Genomic DNA, 22,195 nt, shown 5'->3' with positions numbered 1-22,195 from the left:
TTTCGTATTCATATAACCAGAACATAAACTCAAAGGAATCAGTTATATTTGAAAACTAAACTTTATGTTGCATTTCATGAAAACATTTTAAAACTGCAGAAGGGACTCAGTGTTAATTACCCAAAATCACTAATTTTAGGAACTAATGTATATGACAATCTACTAATTAATGTAGTTATCTCATTAAAAATAAAAATAAGTATAAAAACAAGTAACAAACTCACTGTAGAATTTAAACAAACAAAATGTAATAGCTAACATCTTTAATAAATCTGTTTTTCAACACAAGTTGTAACTGCAAAAGGGCTTTCTGAGGTATATATATTTTTGAGGTATACTTCTTCATGAAGAAATTACACTGACAAATCCATATAAATTAATTCCATCATTCCAGATCTTGCAATTTGTTTCAAATGCACAAGTTGTATCATTCTTTACATTAATATAATTAAAATTACTTTTCATTTTTTACACTACAAAAAAGTTCAATAAATCTGTGATAAATTAAAAGTTATTGGGCAAATGATAACACATACTTTTGCCATTTAGAAGCTTTTTTTTCTTTAAGAGTACTAATCTTGCAGCTAAAGGAGACTACTTCCAGTATATCTAATCTATGGTTAAATGTCCTGCAAGGTAAGCATAGGCTAGATAAAGTTGCAGTCACTGGGTGTTTCCAAGTCAATGCTACTGCTTTCTGCTAGTTTACTAACACATTATATATTGAAAAGCACTCACTCCATCCAAGTTTGCATAAAAATCTTCATTTTTACAGTGGTAAGCACTTTCAAAATTGCTAAATTACAGCAAGAAACTCTAATTGCTGCTTACATTTTCAATGAAAAACCCAATGAACATTCTGCAACACTGTTGTTCTAGGAAAATTCTTGATATATTGTTTATTTTTATGTTATTTTTTCAGATCTTACAGCTAACCAAATTCTTCAGTGGTTTGTAACATCATCTCAGAAGGAAAAGCTGTGATTCATCAGCACAGACAAAGCTGGGCTTTAATCCATTCCTATAACCATATTGCCAAGTCTATATTGTTTACATTGCATCTCAATTAAGAGACAGGCAGGACACCTGGTACTTCTTTATCTAAGTCCCACGGGCTGCCAGATGACTCAAAATCCATAACAGGTGCTAAGGCAGTGTGAGTGTAGCACCATTAACACAAGCGGGAATTGGATAAAATTTGGCCTATGCTTAACCACTTAAAACACTCAATTATGAAATGAAAAATGTAACCACTCTGCATCAAGCTCCTTTACAAAAGGCACTTACAAAGATATGTAGAATTAAAGTGCAAGTGTAATGGACTTAACATAAATTTTACATTTTAGTATAAATATTACTAATAAGAATAGCCTATAAACTCCCCAGCTATATTAAAAAAATCGGGTTTTTTAAGATAACCATATAAATGTATGTATTTACTGAACTGAATAAATTCTAATTTCGATCATCTGTTTACGCAGCAAAAATGACAAAACTGATGCTCAGATTTCTAGTAATTTCAAAATTAAGGGGAAAAAAAAATCTGAATTAACAATCCTACTGAATTCTTAAACTCTGTAGAATGCAGATGTTATTTTAAGGACTTTGGCAAATGAAAGCATCTTACAGAAGTATTTAAAGACCAACAAGGTTCAGGTGAAAAACTGTATGATAGATACTCCCTTTGCACTGAAAAAGCCCACTGCAGATCTCTTTTCAGCACTTTTTCAGCTGACTGAACTGAGTATTAAGCTTAGGCACTGACAGAAAACACTGTATGGTAGAAAAAAATGAGTATCAGAAATTTTACAGTGGACAATTACTTAAGAACTATCTGTATCTAAATGTGCAGTAATCCAATTAAGTTTCTATTTAATATTGTAATTATCGAGAACAAAATATAGTGATTTTATTACCAGAGTAAGCAGTAACAAAGTACAGTAAACTGTCATTTAAGACAGTGTCATAGTATCTATGATAAGCAGCATATTGGCTTAAACTAATGCACTATATGCCTCTAGGGAATGACAGGCTCAGAGACTGGGTTTTAACATCAGAATCTACCCATTAATCTTGACTTAAATATAATCTTCTCTGCAGTAAGAGGAAGAATGGGCATTCAATGAATTATCTGTTTGAAATATAGCAGGAGCATATTAATACAAACATATAGTAGCAAATCTCTGTTTTGGTACCATTTATTGTGCATTGTTGATTTTGTGCATTGCTGGTACTGCATTGTGGCATCAAATTAAAAAGGTAAGTAAGGACAAATTACTAGCCTCATCCCAAGGACAAATACCTCAGCACAGTAACAGATTACTCATTAACTTTACTGACTGTGTGGTTAGAAGAAAATTACAGTATTTACAAATACCCCATTCATATTTTAGTAACAGGTTGTGGAGGTGAAAACAAAACAGTGAAGGAAACAGTGCTGAAGCCCTTACACAGGCAGGATTCCTACTCCAATGTCCAGGGAGGCTTTGTCTTACTAATGTATCCAAGACAATCGATGAACATATAAGGTATGTTGTGCTAATTGTTTTGAAGCCCATTACAGCTGCCAGTGCTTCAGGCACTCTTTGAAGCAATGCTCCTGCCAGCAGCCAGCCTCGCTGGCATGCAGCCGCTTACCTGGCTGCGCTGGCTTTGCAGGACGGAGCAGGGGAGGCACAGGCACAGCCAGCGGGCCACCGGACTGAAGTTTATTAAAGATGCTGCAAGGGTGCCAATGACAGATGTTAAGGTGCTGTAGTCATCACTTCTGCCCACAGATAACATGAAATAGTACAGGCTGGGGGAACTGCAGCCCCACATACTAATTCCTGATTTTGGGAAAGGATTTATCCCTACTGTCACTCAGCACTACATCAGTTTTAACTCGAGTAATTAAGGCTGATGAGTGTAAAAACAGAGAAGGAAAACTGGCTCATCACTCCCTGGTTACAGGGAATGAATGTTTAAGCCCACTATTTTCATACATTCAAATATTTGAATTTCTACTTTAAATACCTTCTCTGCATACACAGACATATTAATTGATGAGGAAACAGTAAAGGAAATGCCCTTTATGAAGACATCCCTACAGACTCTAAAACTACACAAGCTTGACAACTACTTTTCTTTTTTTTCTTCTCTCTTTGAAGAGAGTATTTTTGCTTTACCCTGGGTTGCTGCAATTCTGGTATGAGATAATCTACTTATAAGTCATGCCGGAGGGCAGCCAAGTTGATTTTAAAAATTATTTTTAAAACTCAAAGACAGGCTTCTTCTATTTAAATGAAGAAAACAAATATTAACCTTCAGTTACCTCCCTCTTTCTTTATTTTGAAGGGCAATTAGTAAAGCACCCCTTTCGCCCTCCTCCCTAGTGCTGCCAAGCTGTTGAGAGCAGTTTGCAGCACTACAATAGTACTATTGTGAACACAGCCTGGGCTTCCTTCCCACAGAGAGTTAAATGGGCAGTTCCTGCTGCCCATGATTGGTGTCCAGTGAAACAATACTTAAGAGCCAGGTTTTATCAGTTCTGCGCCAAAGAAGTGAAGCCCTGGAACCCAAGCCTTCGTATCATGCTGAACCATATGCCAACCCTGCTGGCCCCAAAGGTTTATCACTAAGAATCAGGATGCATCATGTCCCCTGTGAAATTTCACTTCACATACCTTCTGTGAAATGCATGGCTTTGCTGAAAACTGACCTTTTTCCACAATTGGCAAGAACAGATGGACGGTAACTAGGGTTTGGCAACCAGAAATTAAAAGATTTTCTAACAGCCTGCATTCTTCAGTGTTTGGGAGGAGAAGCATTCAGAAGGAGATAGATACGTTTGTGACCCACAGATCTATTCAGGTGCAGTTAATCAGCAATTAAACTATATTCTCAATGCCCAGAAACTATACTGAGATTAATTTGATTGGCCAGGCCATGATTAGGACTCATGTCCTTCCGACTACCATATGGTAATTCCAATTACTGTAATACTAACTTTTAATCCTTGCTTTATGTTATTTTTTTTCTATTAAGTATATACATACATCCTTTTTGTTAAAATTTCAACCTGTTTAATTAGTGAAGTACATTCCATTTCCTGCTAGATGTTTCCATATACTGAATGGTATTATATATAACTCCTTTTCTCAGTAACTGAAATACAGACCTATAAGAGAACAAAAGACAACCAGTATGCTAGTTTCTATTAATCTCCCCATTTTTTTTGGTACCTATCATCTTCTAATCCCACTGTTGGCACTGGAAAGCATGACCCAACTCTCTTGATTACCATATGCAGAATGATGCAGAAACTGTTTGCCAATATCTTATTCAACTCACTTGAAAACATCACTCTGTCTCACAGATATCACTGTTCGTTAGTTTTGCTTGTTACAAATAATCACCCACATTTCCGACCAATTTAAATACCAGAATCAACCCTACACAATGGTATATACTTGTTTTTTATATATACACATTTTTTAGCATTTTAACATACAAATCTTCCAAGTTGTTTGCAAGTCACTTCTGTTATTAGGGGTGAAATTATGACTAGGAAAGGATTAAACCAATAAACAACGCTGTCTTTTGCAACATAAACATTTAAATTTTTAAATAGTTTAAAAACATTTCTTTGTTTAAATCTTAGGAATGTCAGGAAAAACTGTTTAATCTTCCCTGATTTTATTCACAGACTTCTGACAGCTATCAAAGAAATCTGCATGAATTTTAACACCTTAAGGGGCAAGAGTCTTAACATTTTAACAAAGGGCTTTTGTTACCCAAAATGTTTAATTAATTAAAAAGGTTAAGTAGGTATTAACAACAACCCTGTCATTTTGTGTTATGTACAAGGCAATGAATCTGCAAAAGATTAAACTAGTTTATCTTTTTCATTCCAGTTTAAGGACTCCTAGCTTCTCCCTGCAAATTTTTAAAAAAGAGGGGTGTATCCACATTTAAAACAGATTTGATAATGAAAGAATGATTGCTCTACTAACTTCCAGCTTACAGCATACAAAAATTTCCTATCCTAAAAAGACGCAGTAACAAAGAACACCCCTCCTTCAAGCGATTGGTACTGACAGATTCAGAATTTCCTGAAGGCTGACAAAGTACTTCACTGCCTTTCACAAGTAGCCCACTGACGTCCTTTTATTCTAAACCAGAATGACAGTGGCATAAACCTACGCATATTTTATACAGAAATGAGTAGAACCAATATTCCCCTTCAGATGGGTAAACTCAATTCATGGAAGAATGTAGACGTAAAAGAACCTAGAATATATTAATAGTACAGAAAAATTTGAGCTCCCAGATTTGAGAGACTCAAATCTGTTGCTGAGTTCTCTGTTTACAACATCAACAGAGCACTCAGCCTTTTATAAATGCAATTATTAGCAGAAAATTTTATTGCTAGAGTCAATCAGTTTTGTCTCATTTGGTAATCTGCTTTTTTACCACTTTCAAGAGAGTTTCATTCATTTCATTAGGGAAGAGTAACTAATAAAAAAAGCCATACCTACTAGTTGTAAAATAAATCATCGCTATTTTGTGATGACAACAACATTAATACCTTTTAACCCATGCGCTTACACTATACCTCTTTAACAAGTGCTTCCAGCATCCTCGTTCATAGATAGCCTGTAAGAAGATGTAGACACAGGAGAGCTACATGGGGTAGAGATAGCAGGTTCTGTGGGATTAGAAGCAGAGCAATTACTGAAGAAAATACATTTACCTGAACATGTACAATCCAGAACTGCTGCTAAATCAAAGTATATATGTGTGTTTTGCTAAAAAGCTCAGACTATATATATGAAAATATACATTACAGCACAGCCTTCAAGTTTTGACACTTCAATTTACTCCTCATTAAAAATGCATGAAAACCAATTGAAATTATGTGTATGTATGTCAACATGAAAATGCAGTAAAACGAGTGGCTTGGTACACGTATCTGCAAGTATTTCTCCAGCAGTTACTTAAGTGTCTGTATGATAAGAACTAGGGCAAGAGTTTAAAAAACCATCACAAACGTTGGTTCAATCAATTGTCTCTAGTGGCTAGAATCAAAGGCATTTCAAGTGATGCTTTGGAATTATTTCGTGCAAAACAATCCTGTTCTTTCAACAGGTAACTAATAAATGATGGCTGAGAACAGGCTTGCATTACCTCTGAGGTCCAATTGTTACTCAGAACACTGCCTACTTTTGCTCCCTGGTGTTGCATTTTAACTCTAATTGCATGATCAAGCCAATAAATTTGACTCGAGAGACAAAAAAACCACTACAGAAGTACCTACCCTGACAAAACCACAGGCTGCAAGAAAATGCACTTCAAACAGAAGTGAGACAAGATGAGACAAGTGAAGGAGAGGTATCAAGACTTGAAAGACAGTCATTAATACTGACAGATTACTGTAATTCTGGCTGTCAAGGTGATCGATTTAAGCAGCATATGCCAATCAATACTCTCCTCATTTAGTGAGCAGCATTAAATACATAGTTAGGTAAGATGTTCCTAAGACAGGATTCAAACTATACTTAACAAACATAAACTGCACAATTTATGCTTTGGAATCTTAGTTGTTTTTTCATTTGGCAACTTTAACTGGGCAAACTTCAGTGCGATGTTATCCATACAGAAGTTACTTTAGATGACTCTATTCCACTGCATTGCCATCATGTATACAATTCCTTTATGTTTCAAACTGTAGCAATTTTCTGTATAGTGTATTAACACACAAATATCAAATATAAGCATTCTAAAATGCAGCAGTTATTTAAGCACTGCTCATTTGGGTTTTTTTTTTTTTTTTTGCATTAGTGGTTTGCCATTCTGATGTATGTTACCCATCCATGGTTAAAGAGAAACCAAATCTTTCTCGTAGTTCTCCTGGAATTTTCCTTACAATAGTCTCTTGCTCAAATATACTTGTGACATCAAAGGAAAATACATTAATTGGATATATTAGTTTAGGTGGAAAGTCCTATAAATATAATAGCTATTACTGTCATTGCATACCTACTAGTAGGCACACACTCTCATGCACAAATGCACACAACTCTAAATAAAATTTTTCCCTTATATTTAGGTCTTCTTATAATTGTCGTGGTTTAAACCCAGTCAGGTAAAACCATAGGGAGAGAAACTGTTACACAATTCCTTGAAATGGAAATACCTGAACAGCCCATTAAAATAATCAGATACTTATAACTGCCTTGGAAATCTTCAGTTTTTCATGTTATATCACTGTATGCAGACATTTAATTAATTACATTTTGAATTGTTAAAAGATCAAGAATGCTGAGGAAACTTCGAGGGAAAAAAGAGGCTTATAAAAGGCGGAAGCAAGGATGGGCGGCCTGGGAAGAAGACAGGGATGCTGTCCAGGGAGGTAGGGACCAGGTTAGGAAAGCTAAGGCCCAGTTAGAATTAAACTTGGCTAGGGATGTTAAGAATAATAGGAAGGGATTCTACAGCTACACTGCAAATAAAAGAGACTCGGGACAATGTGGGCTCTCTCTGGAAGCTAACAGGAGAACTGGCTACCCTGGATTTGGAGAAGGCTGAGGTTCTTAAAGACTTCTTTGCCTCAGTCTTCACTGGCAAAGGCTCTGACCACACCACCCAAGTCTTGGAAGGCAGGGACTGTGAGAATGAAGACCTTGGACCCACTGCAGGAGAGGATCTGGTTTGAGACCATCTTAAAAACCTGAATGTGCGCAAGACCATGGGACCTGATGAAATCCATCAGGTCCTGAAGGAGCTGGTGAATGAAGTTGCTAAGCCACTGTCCATCATATTTGAAAAATCATGGCAGTCAGGTGAAGTTCCTGATGACTGGAAAAAGGGAAATATAACCCCCATTTTCAAGAAGGAGAAAACAGATGACCCAGGGAATTACAGACCAGTCAGTCTCACCTCTGTGCCTGGAAAAATCTTGGAGCAGATTCTCCTGGAAGGCATGCTAAGGCACATAAAAAACAACAAGGCACATAGTGACAGACAGCAGGGCTTCACTAAGGGGAAATCCTGCCTGACCCATCTGGTGGCCTTCTATGAGGGGGCTATGGAACTGATGGACAGGGGCAGAGCAGTTGATGTCATCTACCTGGACTTGTGCAAAGAGTTCAACACTGTCCCACACAACATCCTTGTCTCTAAATTGGAGAGACATCAGTTTGATGGATGGACCACTCGGTGGATAAAGAACTGGCTGGATGCCGCACACAGAGAGTTGTGGTCAATGGCTCAATGTCTGGCTGGAGACCAGTAACGAGTGGTTTCCCTCAGGGATCGGTGTTGGGACCGGTCTTGTTTAACATCTTCATCACTGACATGGACAGTGGGATTGAGTGCACCCTCAGCAAGTTTGCCGATGACACCAAGCTGTGTGGTTTGATTGATAATGCTGGAGGGAAGGAATGCCATCCAGAGGGACCTTGACATGCTTGTGAGGTGGGCTGATGCCAACCTCATGAAGTTTAACTGTGCCAAATGTTAGGTCCTACACCAGGGTTGGAGAAATCCCAGGCAAGCTATAGGCTGGGCAGAGAAGAGATTCAGAGCAGCCTTGCAGAGAAGGACTTCAGGGTGTTGGTCAATGACAAAATGAACATGAGCTGGCTTCAGTGTGTGCTCACAGCCCAGAAAGCCAACTGTATCCTGGGCTGCATCAAAAGCAGCATGACCAGCAGGTTGAAGGAGGTGATCCTGCCCCTCTACTCTGCTCTCGTGAGACCTCACTTGCAGTACTGTGTGCAGTTCTGGTGTCCTCAGCATAAAAAGGACATGGAACTGTTGGAACAAGTCCAGAGAAGGGCCACGAGGATGATCAGGGGACTGGAGCACCTCCCAAATGAAGACAGGCTGAGAAAGTTGGGACTGTTCAGCCTGGAGAAGAGAAGGCTGTGTGAAGACCTCATAACAGCCTTCCAGTATCTGAAGGGGTCCTATAGGGATGCTGGGGAGGGACTCTTCACTAGGGACTGTAGCAAAAGGACCAGGGTAACGGGTTCAAACTTAAACAGGGGAAGTTTAGACTGGATATAAGGAAGAAGTTCTTTACTGCAAGGGTGGTGAGGCACTGGAATGGGTTGCCCAAAGATGCCGTGAATGCTCCATCCCTGGTGGTGTTCAAGGCCAGGTTGGACAGAGCCTTGGGTGACATGGTTTAGTGTGAGGTGTCCCTGCCCATGGCAGGGGGGTTGGAACTAGATGATCTTAAGGTCCTTTCCAACCCTAACTATTCTATGATTCTATTCTAAGCAAGTTGTCAGCAGAACTAGGACTTGGGAGAACAGCAAAACAGAGCAAATCAAAGTACATGAAAGACTGAACATCACATTCTCTACCTTATGATTCTTGCTTGAACTTGGAAAACAATTTCTGTTGTGAAACAGTAGATTTTAGAAATAACTCTTATTTTCTTCTGGAAAAAACAGTGGGGATCATATGATGAACTCATCCATGGCTCTCACTTGAACTCAGATAAGGCTACAGTGTTATAATTCAGAGATTGGAAAAATATTCACTGAAATTCTGAAATTTTCAATTATTTGTTGTAAAGCATATAGAATAGTATCTAAAAAGTGTGTAAATCACCATTTTAAATGCTCCTTCTCATTTGCTATGACAGACAAATCAGTAACAGGCAAGTTAAAATATTATTAAAGATCTTGTATCAAAATTGTATTGCCAGAAATATAGCAAAGTTTGCTGAGAATCTTTGCATACAGCAGTTAAAAAAAAAATCTAATCCAGAACATATTAGAAGAGCAACTATAATGCCCTGTATTATTCCTTTCAATATACCAAAATTAATTAGTGGCATGGTAAAAAATGAATTCATGATACACATTTAAGAGGGAGCACCCCCTAAGCCTTTTCCATTTGATAAAAAGTTATCACTAATGTTATCACACATACTGATCGCTTTATTCATTTTTTTCTCAATGCATCTATAAGATAGAAAACTTATTGGACTAAGAGGAAGGGAAATTGGCATTGCCAAAATCAGTGCTTTTCAACTTTTAACTTCTAACTTCCAGTCTTAGTAAGAATCTCCAAAATCTGCACAAATTACAGTTTAAAAATGTAAATCAAAACAAATACTTTTAATTAAATGAAGTAAATGTGGCCAGAGAACCCTAATACTCTTTGCTCACTACATATCATTATTTTTATATATCATTATTATATCAACACTTTATTTTTAAAGATGAGCTTTCCGATGTCTGCAATTCTATCTTGAGGCAGATGATGGGTGAACAGGCACTAACAACAGTGACACTACCAGTTACAACAAAACTCTTTCTTGGGGCAGTTGAGTATCACATCAAGGAAGAAAGGTTCTTCTGATCTATGACTTTTTAATACAGAGTAAACTTTTAACAAACCACTCAAAGAAATTTCATTGATGAAGAAGTTACTGTCTTGTCAGATACCATATGGGGTTAGTATCTTCCTTTTCTCTGGAAGACAACTGACGAAAAAGGTTAGCTACATGAAGTATCAAATGCTTAGACATAGTGCCAAAAATTTTTCAATTTTGATTAAAAAAATATTTTCCAATCATTTATATTTATTTTCTGCAATATAATATTCTTTGGATGGAATTATTAAAACAGCAAGATATTTTTTCTATCTAAGTTCATCTGTTTCATATGACAAAGAAAAAAAAAGCCAAAAAAAGCACCAATTCTTGGCATTAGGTCTTTCTAGAGACTTCATAGATGAATATAAATAAGTGAAAATCATGCTATGACGACTATGGATAAAATAGTCTTCTATATTCCATTAAAAAAAAATCAGATTTAAAAAATGCTAAATTGGATTTTTTACTGTGTGTCTAGCTATATACTATGTACTATCATTTGTGAGGGAAATACTACATGAGGCAGAAACCACGGTGTCTGAACTGCACTATCTGAAGAGCAGATAGCCTGAAATAATTGCCAGCACTCCAAAATTTGTGTACAATGTGCAAAAAGTAACACTAGTTGTTTCACAATTGGAATTTCATTCCCACAGATTTTATAGTATTTTTCCAGTTCTGTTGCAATAACTTTAACAATTTGGATCACTGGAGGTACTAAACCAAGTAAAGAACATTATTTTGGTGTACCTCTTGGCATCTGGCTAGCATCTGTTGTTTATTTAGGAAGTTCACATAAAATTTTATATGAAACCACTCTTTCTATTGTTCAAAATATTTAGTATTGATCCATTTCCCACACATGGTAGACTCTGAATTCAGAGTGTAACAAAGTGCTTGCTCTGAGATGCAAGCCATGAATAAAACTATTCATATCGGGAATCTCAATGCAATCTAGTAAATAAGAGTATTTAATAATTCCCTAAATATTGGCCTCCTGATTCTGCATCATAGTGAAAATGACTGTATTTCGCGTGTCGCTGCAGCATGCACATATGCTGCCTGTTGGTGAGGGAGTACTGGTACAAGAAAGCCAGGCCACCAAACGATAGTGAGGGAGTGCAGAATCCTCGAAGGGGGAACTAAAGCAAATTCCAAACATCAGTGCAGAAACTGTACTCAAAATGGCAATTATTCTGTTCACACAGCTGCAGCAACAAGTATGTCAAGCATCAAGTTAAAGCAGGATACCTGCCATGTTGGTTGATAATTTTAAGAATTTTTTTCGTCTTAAAATACTACAATACAGAAACAGATTATTATAGTATTCTGAACAAAGAATAAAACCACAAAACAGATGAAACCTTTAAATATCATTAACACAATCAAATCCTTGAAGTGTTTTGCTATCTAAGTTTGTCATCAGAGATGTCAATATCAGAAAGAGCATGGTGACTGACAGAATATGTCAATCTCAGAAAGCTGCTTCAGCCTGTACAATACATGCTCAAAGTTGGGGCAGACTAAAAGGGAGATGAGCAGTATTTCTTGTATCCACGCAACCATTATTATACTATTCACACATACTACCCATTGCCACATCATCATTAACAGACTACCGCAATAAGGAAAAAGTTGCAATCAGGTTACATGAAGAGGACTGAATATCCCTGCTGATTACAAATGACAGCTGATTTTTTTCAGTCAGGCCTGCACTTAGAAAATGCACTAACTCAGAAGACAAGTGAACACTCCTTGGAAGCAGGAGGGTCAAACTCAGTGCTATTTTCTTCACATCCCATATGCAAGCAAATCAACACAGTCTAATTAAGTGTTTCCCTTGATCTATCACCACATACCTTCACTATGCCATTGTAAATATTCCTCAAAAATAGATAAGCACATACCTACTGTATCATTAACTTGACACTGAGTTAAAAGGTGCCCACCAGGTATTACACAGCACAGTCAACTGAACCACACACCTGCAGGCACTGAGACATCCATATGCTGATGCTGGCTTTGAAACTAATTCTGTTGGTCTACTACAGGAAAACAAGATCTAACATAGAAGCATAGGGGTTTAAATGTGTTCTGTTTGACAGCAGTCTCAAGTATTCTTGTTTCCTCAAGAACCACATTCAGTTGAATTTCTACTAACCATCATCAAAGTTCCTAATAAAATAATACTGGTATATTAGATACTCATAAGTAAGTAAAAATTAATTTCAAGCAGATCACTTCATAATTCTCTTTCATTGACACCATTATGGTCTTGGACGTGTGGGAAGTCTTGGTTATCAGCTTCACTTACCAGTCTGGGTCTCTGCTTTTGGCATACCTTCCAAAAAAAATAGCTTTTCTGTTCCTTTTATCCTCCCCTCTTTGAACATACTGTTTTCACCATTGTGAGCCCTCTTTTAATTTGCTCCAGCAACACTCAACACAAGGAAAGACCACCTTGGACAATGAGTCCTGTCTTCTGCAAAAGACATTAAGTCTGGCAGGGTCTCAAGAAAAGCTATTTAACCACAGACCATCAAATACTCTTGGCCCCCATGCCTTTCAGTCCACAACAAACTTAAAAGCCAGTAGTGAACTGCTACAGCCATAGCTAAAATATGCCAGAGGAAAAAAGTGGGAGACACTAAAGACAATCCTTGACGTCTTCAATTCCCTGCTATTGCAGGATCATAATTAGATTCAATTTTCAAATATTCCTCGTTAACAGACCATGTCCATGTTACAGGAAACACCCATGAGTCTTCGCTATTCTTGTTTGAGGGAAATTCCTTCCTGACCTCAAATCTGGACATGGGATGAACACCAAGAGCATGTCCATGACGTTTTTAATCAAGACCTTTTTAAACCACTGAGAGTTAGACCAAGCTTTGAAGTATAACATTTTTTTGCTGTTCTCCACTGACAGCTGACTCCACCATAGCCTAATTCAAACCAGGAAAGTTTGTAAATTTTTTTCTAATTTCATGCCAAGCAAACAGCTTTTAAAGTACTGCCCACACCCCCATTCTAGTTTTTAAAGTATTAAACAAAGCACTCCAAGCCAGGTGGAAAAAGAATTCTACACACTACTTAAAGTCATCCTTTAACATCAGTGCCCAATCAACTGGTGCTTCATAAGCTTACTAAGTGATGGTGCAAAACGTACCAACCAAATACTATCTCATCTTAAACACAGGTAACGCTTTCCAGTTATCATGCTAGCCATATTAGGAGACAAATTATCAGTATGCTAACAGAGGCCATTAATTATATAATGAATTACATGCAGTGCTGTGATGCATATAAAACCCCCACAATTTGGAGAACTGAATTAAAAGGGCAATATACAGCTTTTAGGAACCAGCAAATTCCTAGACATTGACTTGGGAAGCTATGTCCAGGGTAGTTATTATAACTTCCATATTCTGTAAAGAAGCTTAAACATACACGTTTGTGGTTTTTTTTGATACTAGAAGTTTGCTATTTCAAAGTAAATTGTTTTCCAACTGCTCACCACTATACATCAATATAATGTTATAAGCCATCACTTTTCATGGTATAATGATGATAATACATCTGAAATTCTTTGATTAAACCACTTGAGTAATGGCAAAAAGATCGGACCTTTCTAAACATAAAAATACAATGAATCAACATGTCATCTAAAGAAATGGCACAAACGTCATTTAATGTGATCACATCAAACACTATCCATCATTCATCTGTAAATCCACTTCATTATATCTAATACAACCTCCAAGTACTAACAATCAACCTTAGAAAAAAAACAGTCTTTTAGCAGCAATCTATCACATGACAAATAAAAGTATCTACAGCTTGGGTGGAAAGTAAGAATTGAATTTCTTTTGGATCAAAATTTAAACTTATTTTCAGTTTGGGAAATTTAAAAACAGTATGTTCTTGATTTAACTAACAGATATATAACAGAACTCATTCTGAAGAAGGGGAGAGGTAGAGGTGACTTGACTTACCTTATGTTTTTTAATTTCTGGTTGGTAAATCTATTCTTCCAAGAGCAGCCCTTTCAGAAAATTACAATTTCAGTTCCCCTCCTCCTAAAAAGTGAGATAACTTCTGACATCTTTACAGACACTGTCACTTATTTTGACAACAATTCTGTATTCTGAGCTGAATAAAAAAACCCTGTATGACGAAAATGTAACAAATATCACATCCTGATGGAAAGCAGCATTCACATCCTTCTTGGAACTAGACAACGAAACTAAGTCATATTAATACTGGATAAATATTTAATACCGTTAAGTAAAGAAAGATTAGTAACACTATGACATTGCTATTTTCGAAAAAACTACTCACAAAATGGTCACTAAAATAATTTTGCTAAGAAAAAGTGATATGTACATGTTATAAAACATTACAAACAGGCAACTTTTCAGCACTGAATCTATTTTTCACTGAATTAAAAAACCTGGCCGTAATCTGAATACTCTTCTATAGGTTTATGTTCCCTAAAGGCACCATCACCAGGAAAAAAATTATAAAATTACCCTATATTAATCCAACAAATACATATGACAGAAAACAAGAAAATCATATCTTTAGAACTGCAGGGAAATGTATATGCCTTGGAAACCATTTGGGTGAAAGGATACAAGTTTTGGTATAATGGTATTAACGATTTCAATGCACGGCTTGCATTTATAGCTGTTGCACGAACCATAATAGGAAGAACTTTTCCATTCACAATAGCACCATCAAAGAGTGGACCAAAAAATGGAACCTGAACAAAAAATTAAGAAATTCAATATAAAGCAAGATCTTAGCTATAACAATTAGCAATCAACATTAACAATAGAGCACTCAAATATATCTTTTTTTCCCCTTCTCATTGCTAGATAATCAGACCAGTTATTGTGCTCCATGACAGACCTTTTCTCTTGTGGAAATATACAGCCATATAACTGGTTGATAACCTTGGTAACAGATAACACAGCATTTGAAGAAAATTAAGCAACCATTTGAATGCTATGTCTCATCAAAGCTAATTTCCAACATTTGCTGCCAAAATCCTAGGAACAGTCATACATACGATGTTTATGAGGTTGAAAGGCTAAATGACAATATTGTAGGTGGTAGTAAGCAAAAGGAATAATTACTCACATTTTTAAGTAATGGCTTTAGATAGAACATGTGCGTAAGGACCAACTCAGTGTGCAACTGCCATACAATTACGGGTGGACATAACCTCACCTTCCATTTTCTTTTATTCTTCTATCTGTTCTTCTTCCTTTCTATGGTATCCATAGAAATGGATTGTAAGCCCTTTACAGGAGAAATCTGTGGTGAAAGTTCAGCCTCTTTGAACCCTAAGTGGAAGGCCTTATTTGTGAGATCAGCAGAAAACCTTGATGTTTATTATAGGTAGCACCCAAACAGTTCACAGAACAGATGGATCTTATGTTTTGGCAATAATTTCTCTCTGATCAAGCATAACTGTCTAGTTAAAAAAAACACAAAAGAAACCAAAACAAACCCCTCTATTAAATATCTTAATTTCCCGTATGTGTGAATAAAGTTCTGCAGTTGCTAGCATAAGGCATGTGAAGAAGAGCAACGTTTGTGTATCAGGTCAGCAAAGGGAGCAGAGTGTACACTAAATATTCTTCCTGATCAGATGAAACCAATGCTGCAAAGGGATTTTAGATCCCGGTATTATTTTCTCCATCAGTCATTTAACATAGTTTTGAGAACACTAAAATCTGATAGAAGTTACATCTTCTTTCATATACAAGGACCTCTTCTTGGACTAACAACAATACCTGCTCTTAGTTTTCTTTTCCTTTTTAACCTGCACATTTCCAATAATAACAACTCTTTATATTTAAAATAGTAAAAGCAATATTAAAACTATACATAACCAGCAATAACAAGACGATGTACTGTGTATCATTTCATGCCTATTGTCAGATAAAGGCCGTCATCCTATAGGGGAACCCTATTTCTGTCATACCTCATTTATTACTATTACTGCTTCTAGAAAGAATATTTGAAGTATAGACATTTATGGCAAGTGGCTTCACACACAGAATGTATGCAGGTCAAACCCTCCTGACTACTTTTACTCAATCAGTATTTGCTACCCTAAACCACTGTTTTAAGAACATGGTCAGTACAGACATTTGAGGAACAGTCATTAGAAAAAGTGCTCATATGCCTAAGAGCTGAATGGCCTTGCTTTGCCTAATTAAACTCCAAATTTTTGTGTGGAGTCAAGGAGAAAGAGAAAACTAGCTTTCAGAAGAAAATATGACAGGGAGATGGATAAACTGGAGCAAACTATTATTTAACCACCACAGTCAGGTATCAAATTTGATAAAAAAGTTTGCCAAGTTTATCTTAATATTTAAATGATTATGCAGAATATTCTAGCTTTGTTTCCAGTTTATGATGTTAGCAGATACGCTTGACAGGATCAGGCCTTTACAATTTCAAGTTACTGGTTTTACTATGAATTGTGCGCTTCCTCTTCCTTCTACCATCACTGCAACTGTCAATGTTAAAGACACATCACCCTGTTGGATCTATGTATTACAGCAAAAACTCAGATTATGAACAAAATTCAGTTGATATTAAATATACAAATGAAATGTGAAAGAAAAAGAACCAAAACCACCTTACCTCAGGCTTTTTCATGATCTGGATACTGAACATATGGTTTTTCATGGGATAGATAACTATAAGAACATCACCAAATTCTGTTGGAATTATTCCTCTTCTGTAATCCCGAGTATGCTCTGACCAGACGATGTGTACTTCATCATTTCCTAAATGTCTTAGCTGGAATAGTAGGGATAAAACCCCATCAGTTTGAATATATTCTATAGCTAAACAGCTATACTAAATGCTTGCACTTCAAAAGAACAAACCCACTAAAAAGAAATGAAGAAAAATGAATAAAATAACCAATTTACACTATAGTTCTCTTACAATTTCCATGACAGTATTAGTTCACAGTATTGGTTTGTGTTACAGATTTTTATACATTGGTGCCAGTGTCTATTTAAATTAACAGGTATGTCAATTATCTGTTTTTCTACTGAATGTTAAAATTTTGTTGATATTATTCTCAAAAATGCAGAGTGATTAATCTTATTTATTAGAATGCTTTCTAGATTGCCATCAGAAACAGGCAGTAAATTACTGAATTATATATGAACTTTTAAAGTATATGAATGAATTTGTTTAAAAGCTGCATATCCAAGCAGTCTTTAACGTCATCATTTTAATTCCAAACTGCCTACTACTACAAAAAAAAAAAAAAAAAGAAAAAAAACCCAACCAACCAACAAAAAACACCCCACTCCTGAAAAATCCCAAATAGTTCTTGACTTGGCTCATAATGGCCAAATGGATTTCTCAAAATGCATGCTGTACCCTCAGTTGTGATCATATAACCAGATTAAGGAGTATCTTGAACTCCTTGGAATTATCTGCACTAAAGCTCCAAAATGCTCCTTCTGCTAAACATTACCATCTGATAAACAAATGTTAACATCATGGAGAGAGGCTTTCCATATACTGATCAAATATATTCAGATTATTAAATGTGAGTTTCTTTCCAGTAAATGCTATTTCTGACAATTCAAGTTGGAATCACATTTTTTTTCCTCCTTGTGCATCACCAGTTATAGCTGACAGTTGTCTTTACCCACAGTTATCACTTTGTTTGCCCAGCTTTAGATAGGTAGAATTTGTTGAACAATTGCCTTGATAGTATTCAAAGGACAGCACTGTGAACAGGTAACATGCAGACACTAACCTGAGCGCTTACAAGAAGTTATTGTATATAAAAAGGCAACAATTTTCTGAACTCATTTACAGAATGTAACTGCACTTTAAATAACAGCAAAACAAACATGCAGTCATGAGAAAAATGTCATTGCAAGTATTCACTTGTTTAGATTATAAAACCTCCTGGAATGCTATCTCTGCCTTATCTGAAAGCTTACACAGGTCGTCCAGCAGCAGACTTAAACAAACAAACAAAAAAACCCAAAAAAGAAACAGGAAAAAAAGAAGCTACCTCTTCTCTGCTAGCTTGAAATTGTATGAGACAGAAAAACAAGGTGTTGGACTGGGCAAAGGATAGATAGCATCAATACCCTAAATCTTGTCTGATGCTTAACAAGTCATTTGTTTTGCCTGGACCAGATAATAGATACATCTAATCTACAATGACTGCAGCTCTTTCAAAGTGAGCTGTTCTTGCCTCTTTTGTAGATGGCTGAATTACTTTGAACAACACTTAGTTAGGGATGATCTTGTGCCAACTGTAAATGCAGCCCACAAAAGAACTGGTTAGAACAACTTTCACTACGCAGAGTTTTATTTGACTGGACTAGAACAAAACCAGGCAGCAACCTGAATGACTGATGTGCAATACACAAACACCAGCTGCAGAAACCTTGGATGACACCCAACAATGACAAACATCATAAAAGACAACCAACTGTGGAATTGTTCTGAGGGCCTGAACCTTTCACACTTTCAGTGGTGAAGTGACAGTCAAACTATCTGTTGAAATGTGACCATGTTGCTGTCTCTCCTTTAGGTTTCAATGAGCAGAGGTGGATGAAGGTAGGACAGCTCTCCTGCAAGCAAAGCAAACATTTGGAGAATCCATTATTTACTGTACTTGTTACACCACAGGAGAGCCAGAGCCTGACCTCTTTTAGCTGGATTCTTCATGTCTTTGTACTGAATTGGAAGCATCCTAGAATTCATGTCCTGAACACAAGTGGGACAAAAATACTGAGCTACAATCACCTCTGCTTAGTAAAACCTAAAAGAGGGACAGCAACGTGGTTTCCCAAGAAGTTGTGTCCTCAATGTTCTCTAGAAGAATCAGATTTAGTGCACACAGAATGAACAAATGCTGAGACTGAAATCTGTATCACTGGCTACTCAAAACTCACCACCAGCTGTGTAAAACTACATCTTCACACTGATTTCCTGACCTTGTCTTCTTAAATTTACAACTTCCTATGTGCCTACAGTAAGCAAAACACAGTGCAAATCCTTATTAGAGGTGTAAAGCACATCAATAATATAAATAATAAAAAGCTCTAAAATAATGTTATACTTTAAGTAACCTGTAATACGCTATAGCTGAAACACCTGGAACTATAGGTTACACACCAGTATTCTAAAATGCTAAATACTGCATAAAATGCAGGTCAAACTGCTCTAGAGAGTTTATTATCTAAGTATAAGGCAAAACACAAAATTGAGAGGGACAAATGCAAAGGAACTGTAAAAAGGCATTAAAGCTTAGAAGAATATCTTTTATGGCAGCACTCTTCAAGAATGAAAGTGTCAAGGCCAGAGAAAGGAAGGTTCAGCAATCAAAACAACAGTTTAGTATATAATGGGTTAATTTTAACTGTGTGTATGGAAAGCCTATGTTGCAAGAAATACTGGGTAGAAAAAAAGAACAGTCTTAAGAACAATGTAAGAATCCTGAAAGTGGGCCAAATTAAAGATGATTTTAGGTTATGGGTACAAGTGACAGGCACAATGGTTGTATTATCCGTGGTGATCCATAAAGGTGGCAATGAGAGAGATTAAGAGCTCTGCTTTAGCCATTTTAAACCTGAGCTGTCGGGAAGACAGCCCTGAGGAGATGTCAGAGACAAACAGATTTTTTTTAGGCTTGCTTTGAAACTCTACTCTGTTAAAACAAATATATAAAAATGACCGACTGTTAGGTTACCTGAAATTTCAAATTTAACTCAAAATACTTTAAAATATTCTTACTGTATAGCCATCACCATGTGTCAGCTCTCCTAATACGTTTATGTTAACTGAATACAAAAGAAATGTGAAATAAATATAACCAGGAGGGATGATCAAATCTAATTTTGATACATTAGTGTCATATGCTGTACATGTTACAATAGCAGCCAGACTTAATACTAAGCTGCAGGCTATACTGAAATTTCCAAATGGCAGATTGTTCTAAGTGATACCAAGTATAATTGAAGTAATAAACGATAGTAAAAGCAAAGCATGCTGTCAGGAAGAATTTAAGTATTTACTTTTTAAAATTAAATGAGTTAGGTTTGGAAAGGCAAGACAAGTGAAATAATGCAGGGCTCAATTTACAGAAAATTCCTTTTATTTATCTGTTACATTAACCCTTGAACTCTTGCCAAAATTACTGTAATTTCTAATACCTACTTACCTAAAGGAGGGAGAAAAAAGGCTATTACGTTTTCTTATGATACAACAGCTAGCCCCAACTTTTTTCTTCAAAATGAAAGTGTTTCTTATAAAAAGAATGGAAGGAGCAGAAACATCTGAAGTAATGGCTTAATGCAGCTACTTTCGCCCATTAAATGTAAGCAGCGCTGCTGTCTACAGCATACATACCCTCTAGTTGAATTTACCACACAACTTTGCGTCTATAACTATGGTGTGTTTGTTCTGGGCTTTTTTTGGGTTGTTTTTTTTTGTTTGTTGGTTATTTTTTTTGGGTGTGGTTGTTTTTTTTTTTTTTTGGTTTGGTTTGTGTGTGTGTGTGTTGTGTTCTGTTTCTGCTTTTGTTTTTTTTAAAGCAATACATTTATGTAATTGTAACTCCAAATAAAGTTGTACTACTAATCTACATCTATAAACCTTCCAGTACCAAATACCTGTTAATACCACAATAAAAAAACAAAAAAGCTATAAATACTGGGAGCTATAAAACTTTCATATGGTTAGGAAAATTATCACACATAACCTAGGATCATGAATTAGTATTCCAATCATTAACCACATTACTACTTTTTATTTACATATCTTGTGTGTAACATTCTCACCTACAACTCTTCCACTGCTTCATCAGGCTAAGGAAGGAAGCGCTAGACAGGTGATAAGCTGTAGAGGCACATACATGAGCTTTCTCACTCTGTGAACTGGGTCTTCACAGTCTCATTTAATCCTGATTATATTCTTTGCAAGTTTATTCTTGTAAGGGTAGTGTAACTACTTCTTACTCTGACATTCAATTCTGAGAAAAACAAAATGGACTGCATTATCAGCATTAAATTTGAATTTACTATTTGCAAATTAAATACCTATTTCATATATGTATTTCAATGCTATGTTCCTTTACACATTCAGAAATTTTTTATCTGTTCTCTGTGAATTCATGGCTTCTCTTGCTCTTGTTCATATCTTCAGAAACAAATGCGTATGAGGTATCCAAGATGCTTAAAAGTTTTATTGACTACTCTGTAAGACTGATGGAAAATAAGTTTAAAATTCGCTTAGCCTCCGAAACAGCAGAGTCTTGATTTTGCAGTGGCTCGACTGGCAGGAAGAAGTTTTGTTTTAATTTAATTTAATTTCCATTTATAAGATGAACCTATCATGCACCTCTAGGCACATTTAAAATATAAAAAGCAGCAGCAGTTCTAAGCCAACTACTGCAATTTTGCTTGGTTTTCTCCTATTGAATGAAACAGACAAAGAAAGCACATGAAAGACCTGTAGAGATGCTCAAAACTCAACTTTCTCTGGAGGTCACAAACAGTGAATGCACTCAGAACAATTCACCTGTAACACACACAGCTCTCAAATGATTTTCAGGTCCCCTATAATGTGTGAGAGCTGGAAAGGATCTCAACACATTCCTTTTGCTCATGTGTTCGATCTAAGCAGCACCAGTAGTTGTACCACTAGTAAAAGAATTAAGCCTGTTTTCCTATTCCTGTCTCCCTGATACCACTTGCTGGTTTCTCCTAAAATGAAAACTTGAGTTCATGCTTTTCTCACATTTGGGATGATTTG

General features: G+C 36.3%; 1 protein-coding gene and 1 long non-coding RNA gene across 4 annotated transcripts in view; both read right to left on the bottom strand.

Annotated features, from left to right (window-relative positions):
• RALGAPA1 (Ral GTPase activating protein catalytic subunit alpha 1) overlaps window positions 1-22,195 on the bottom strand; it is a 129,548-nt gene that overhangs the window by 17,293 nt on the left and 90,060 nt on the right. For all 3 annotated transcript variants that reach the window (XM_057428635.1, XM_057428634.1, XM_057428636.1), the window contains 2 exons: window positions 17,039-17,197; window positions 15,013-15,140 (listed from right to left, as the gene is read on the bottom strand). In XM_057428635.1, coding sequence (XP_057284618.1) covers window positions 15,013-15,140; window positions 17,039-17,197 — 287 coding nt within the window. The remainder of the gene's footprint in view (window positions 1-15,012; window positions 15,141-17,038; window positions 17,198-22,195) is intronic.
• LOC130609560 (uncharacterized) lies at window positions 1,409-15,002 on the bottom strand. Its single transcript, XR_008974813.1, has 3 exons — window positions 14,371-15,002; window positions 2,638-2,720; window positions 1,409-1,773 (listed from the first exon to the last, which is right to left on the bottom strand). It is a non-coding gene; the product is annotated as an uncharacterized LOC130609560 (long non-coding RNA).

The sequence above is a fragment of the Pezoporus wallicus genome, unplaced genomic scaffold, assembly GCF_028554395.1.
Source record: "Pezoporus wallicus isolate ANWC-B61680 ecotype Strahan unplaced genomic scaffold, APGP_CSIRO_Pwel_v1 contig_3486, whole genome shotgun sequence".
Classification (NCBI taxonomy): Eukaryota; Metazoa; Chordata; class Aves; order Psittaciformes; family Psittacidae; genus Pezoporus; species Pezoporus wallicus.
Note: the sequence above shows the minus strand (reverse complement) of the source record. Positions and strands in the feature narration are given on the sequence as shown.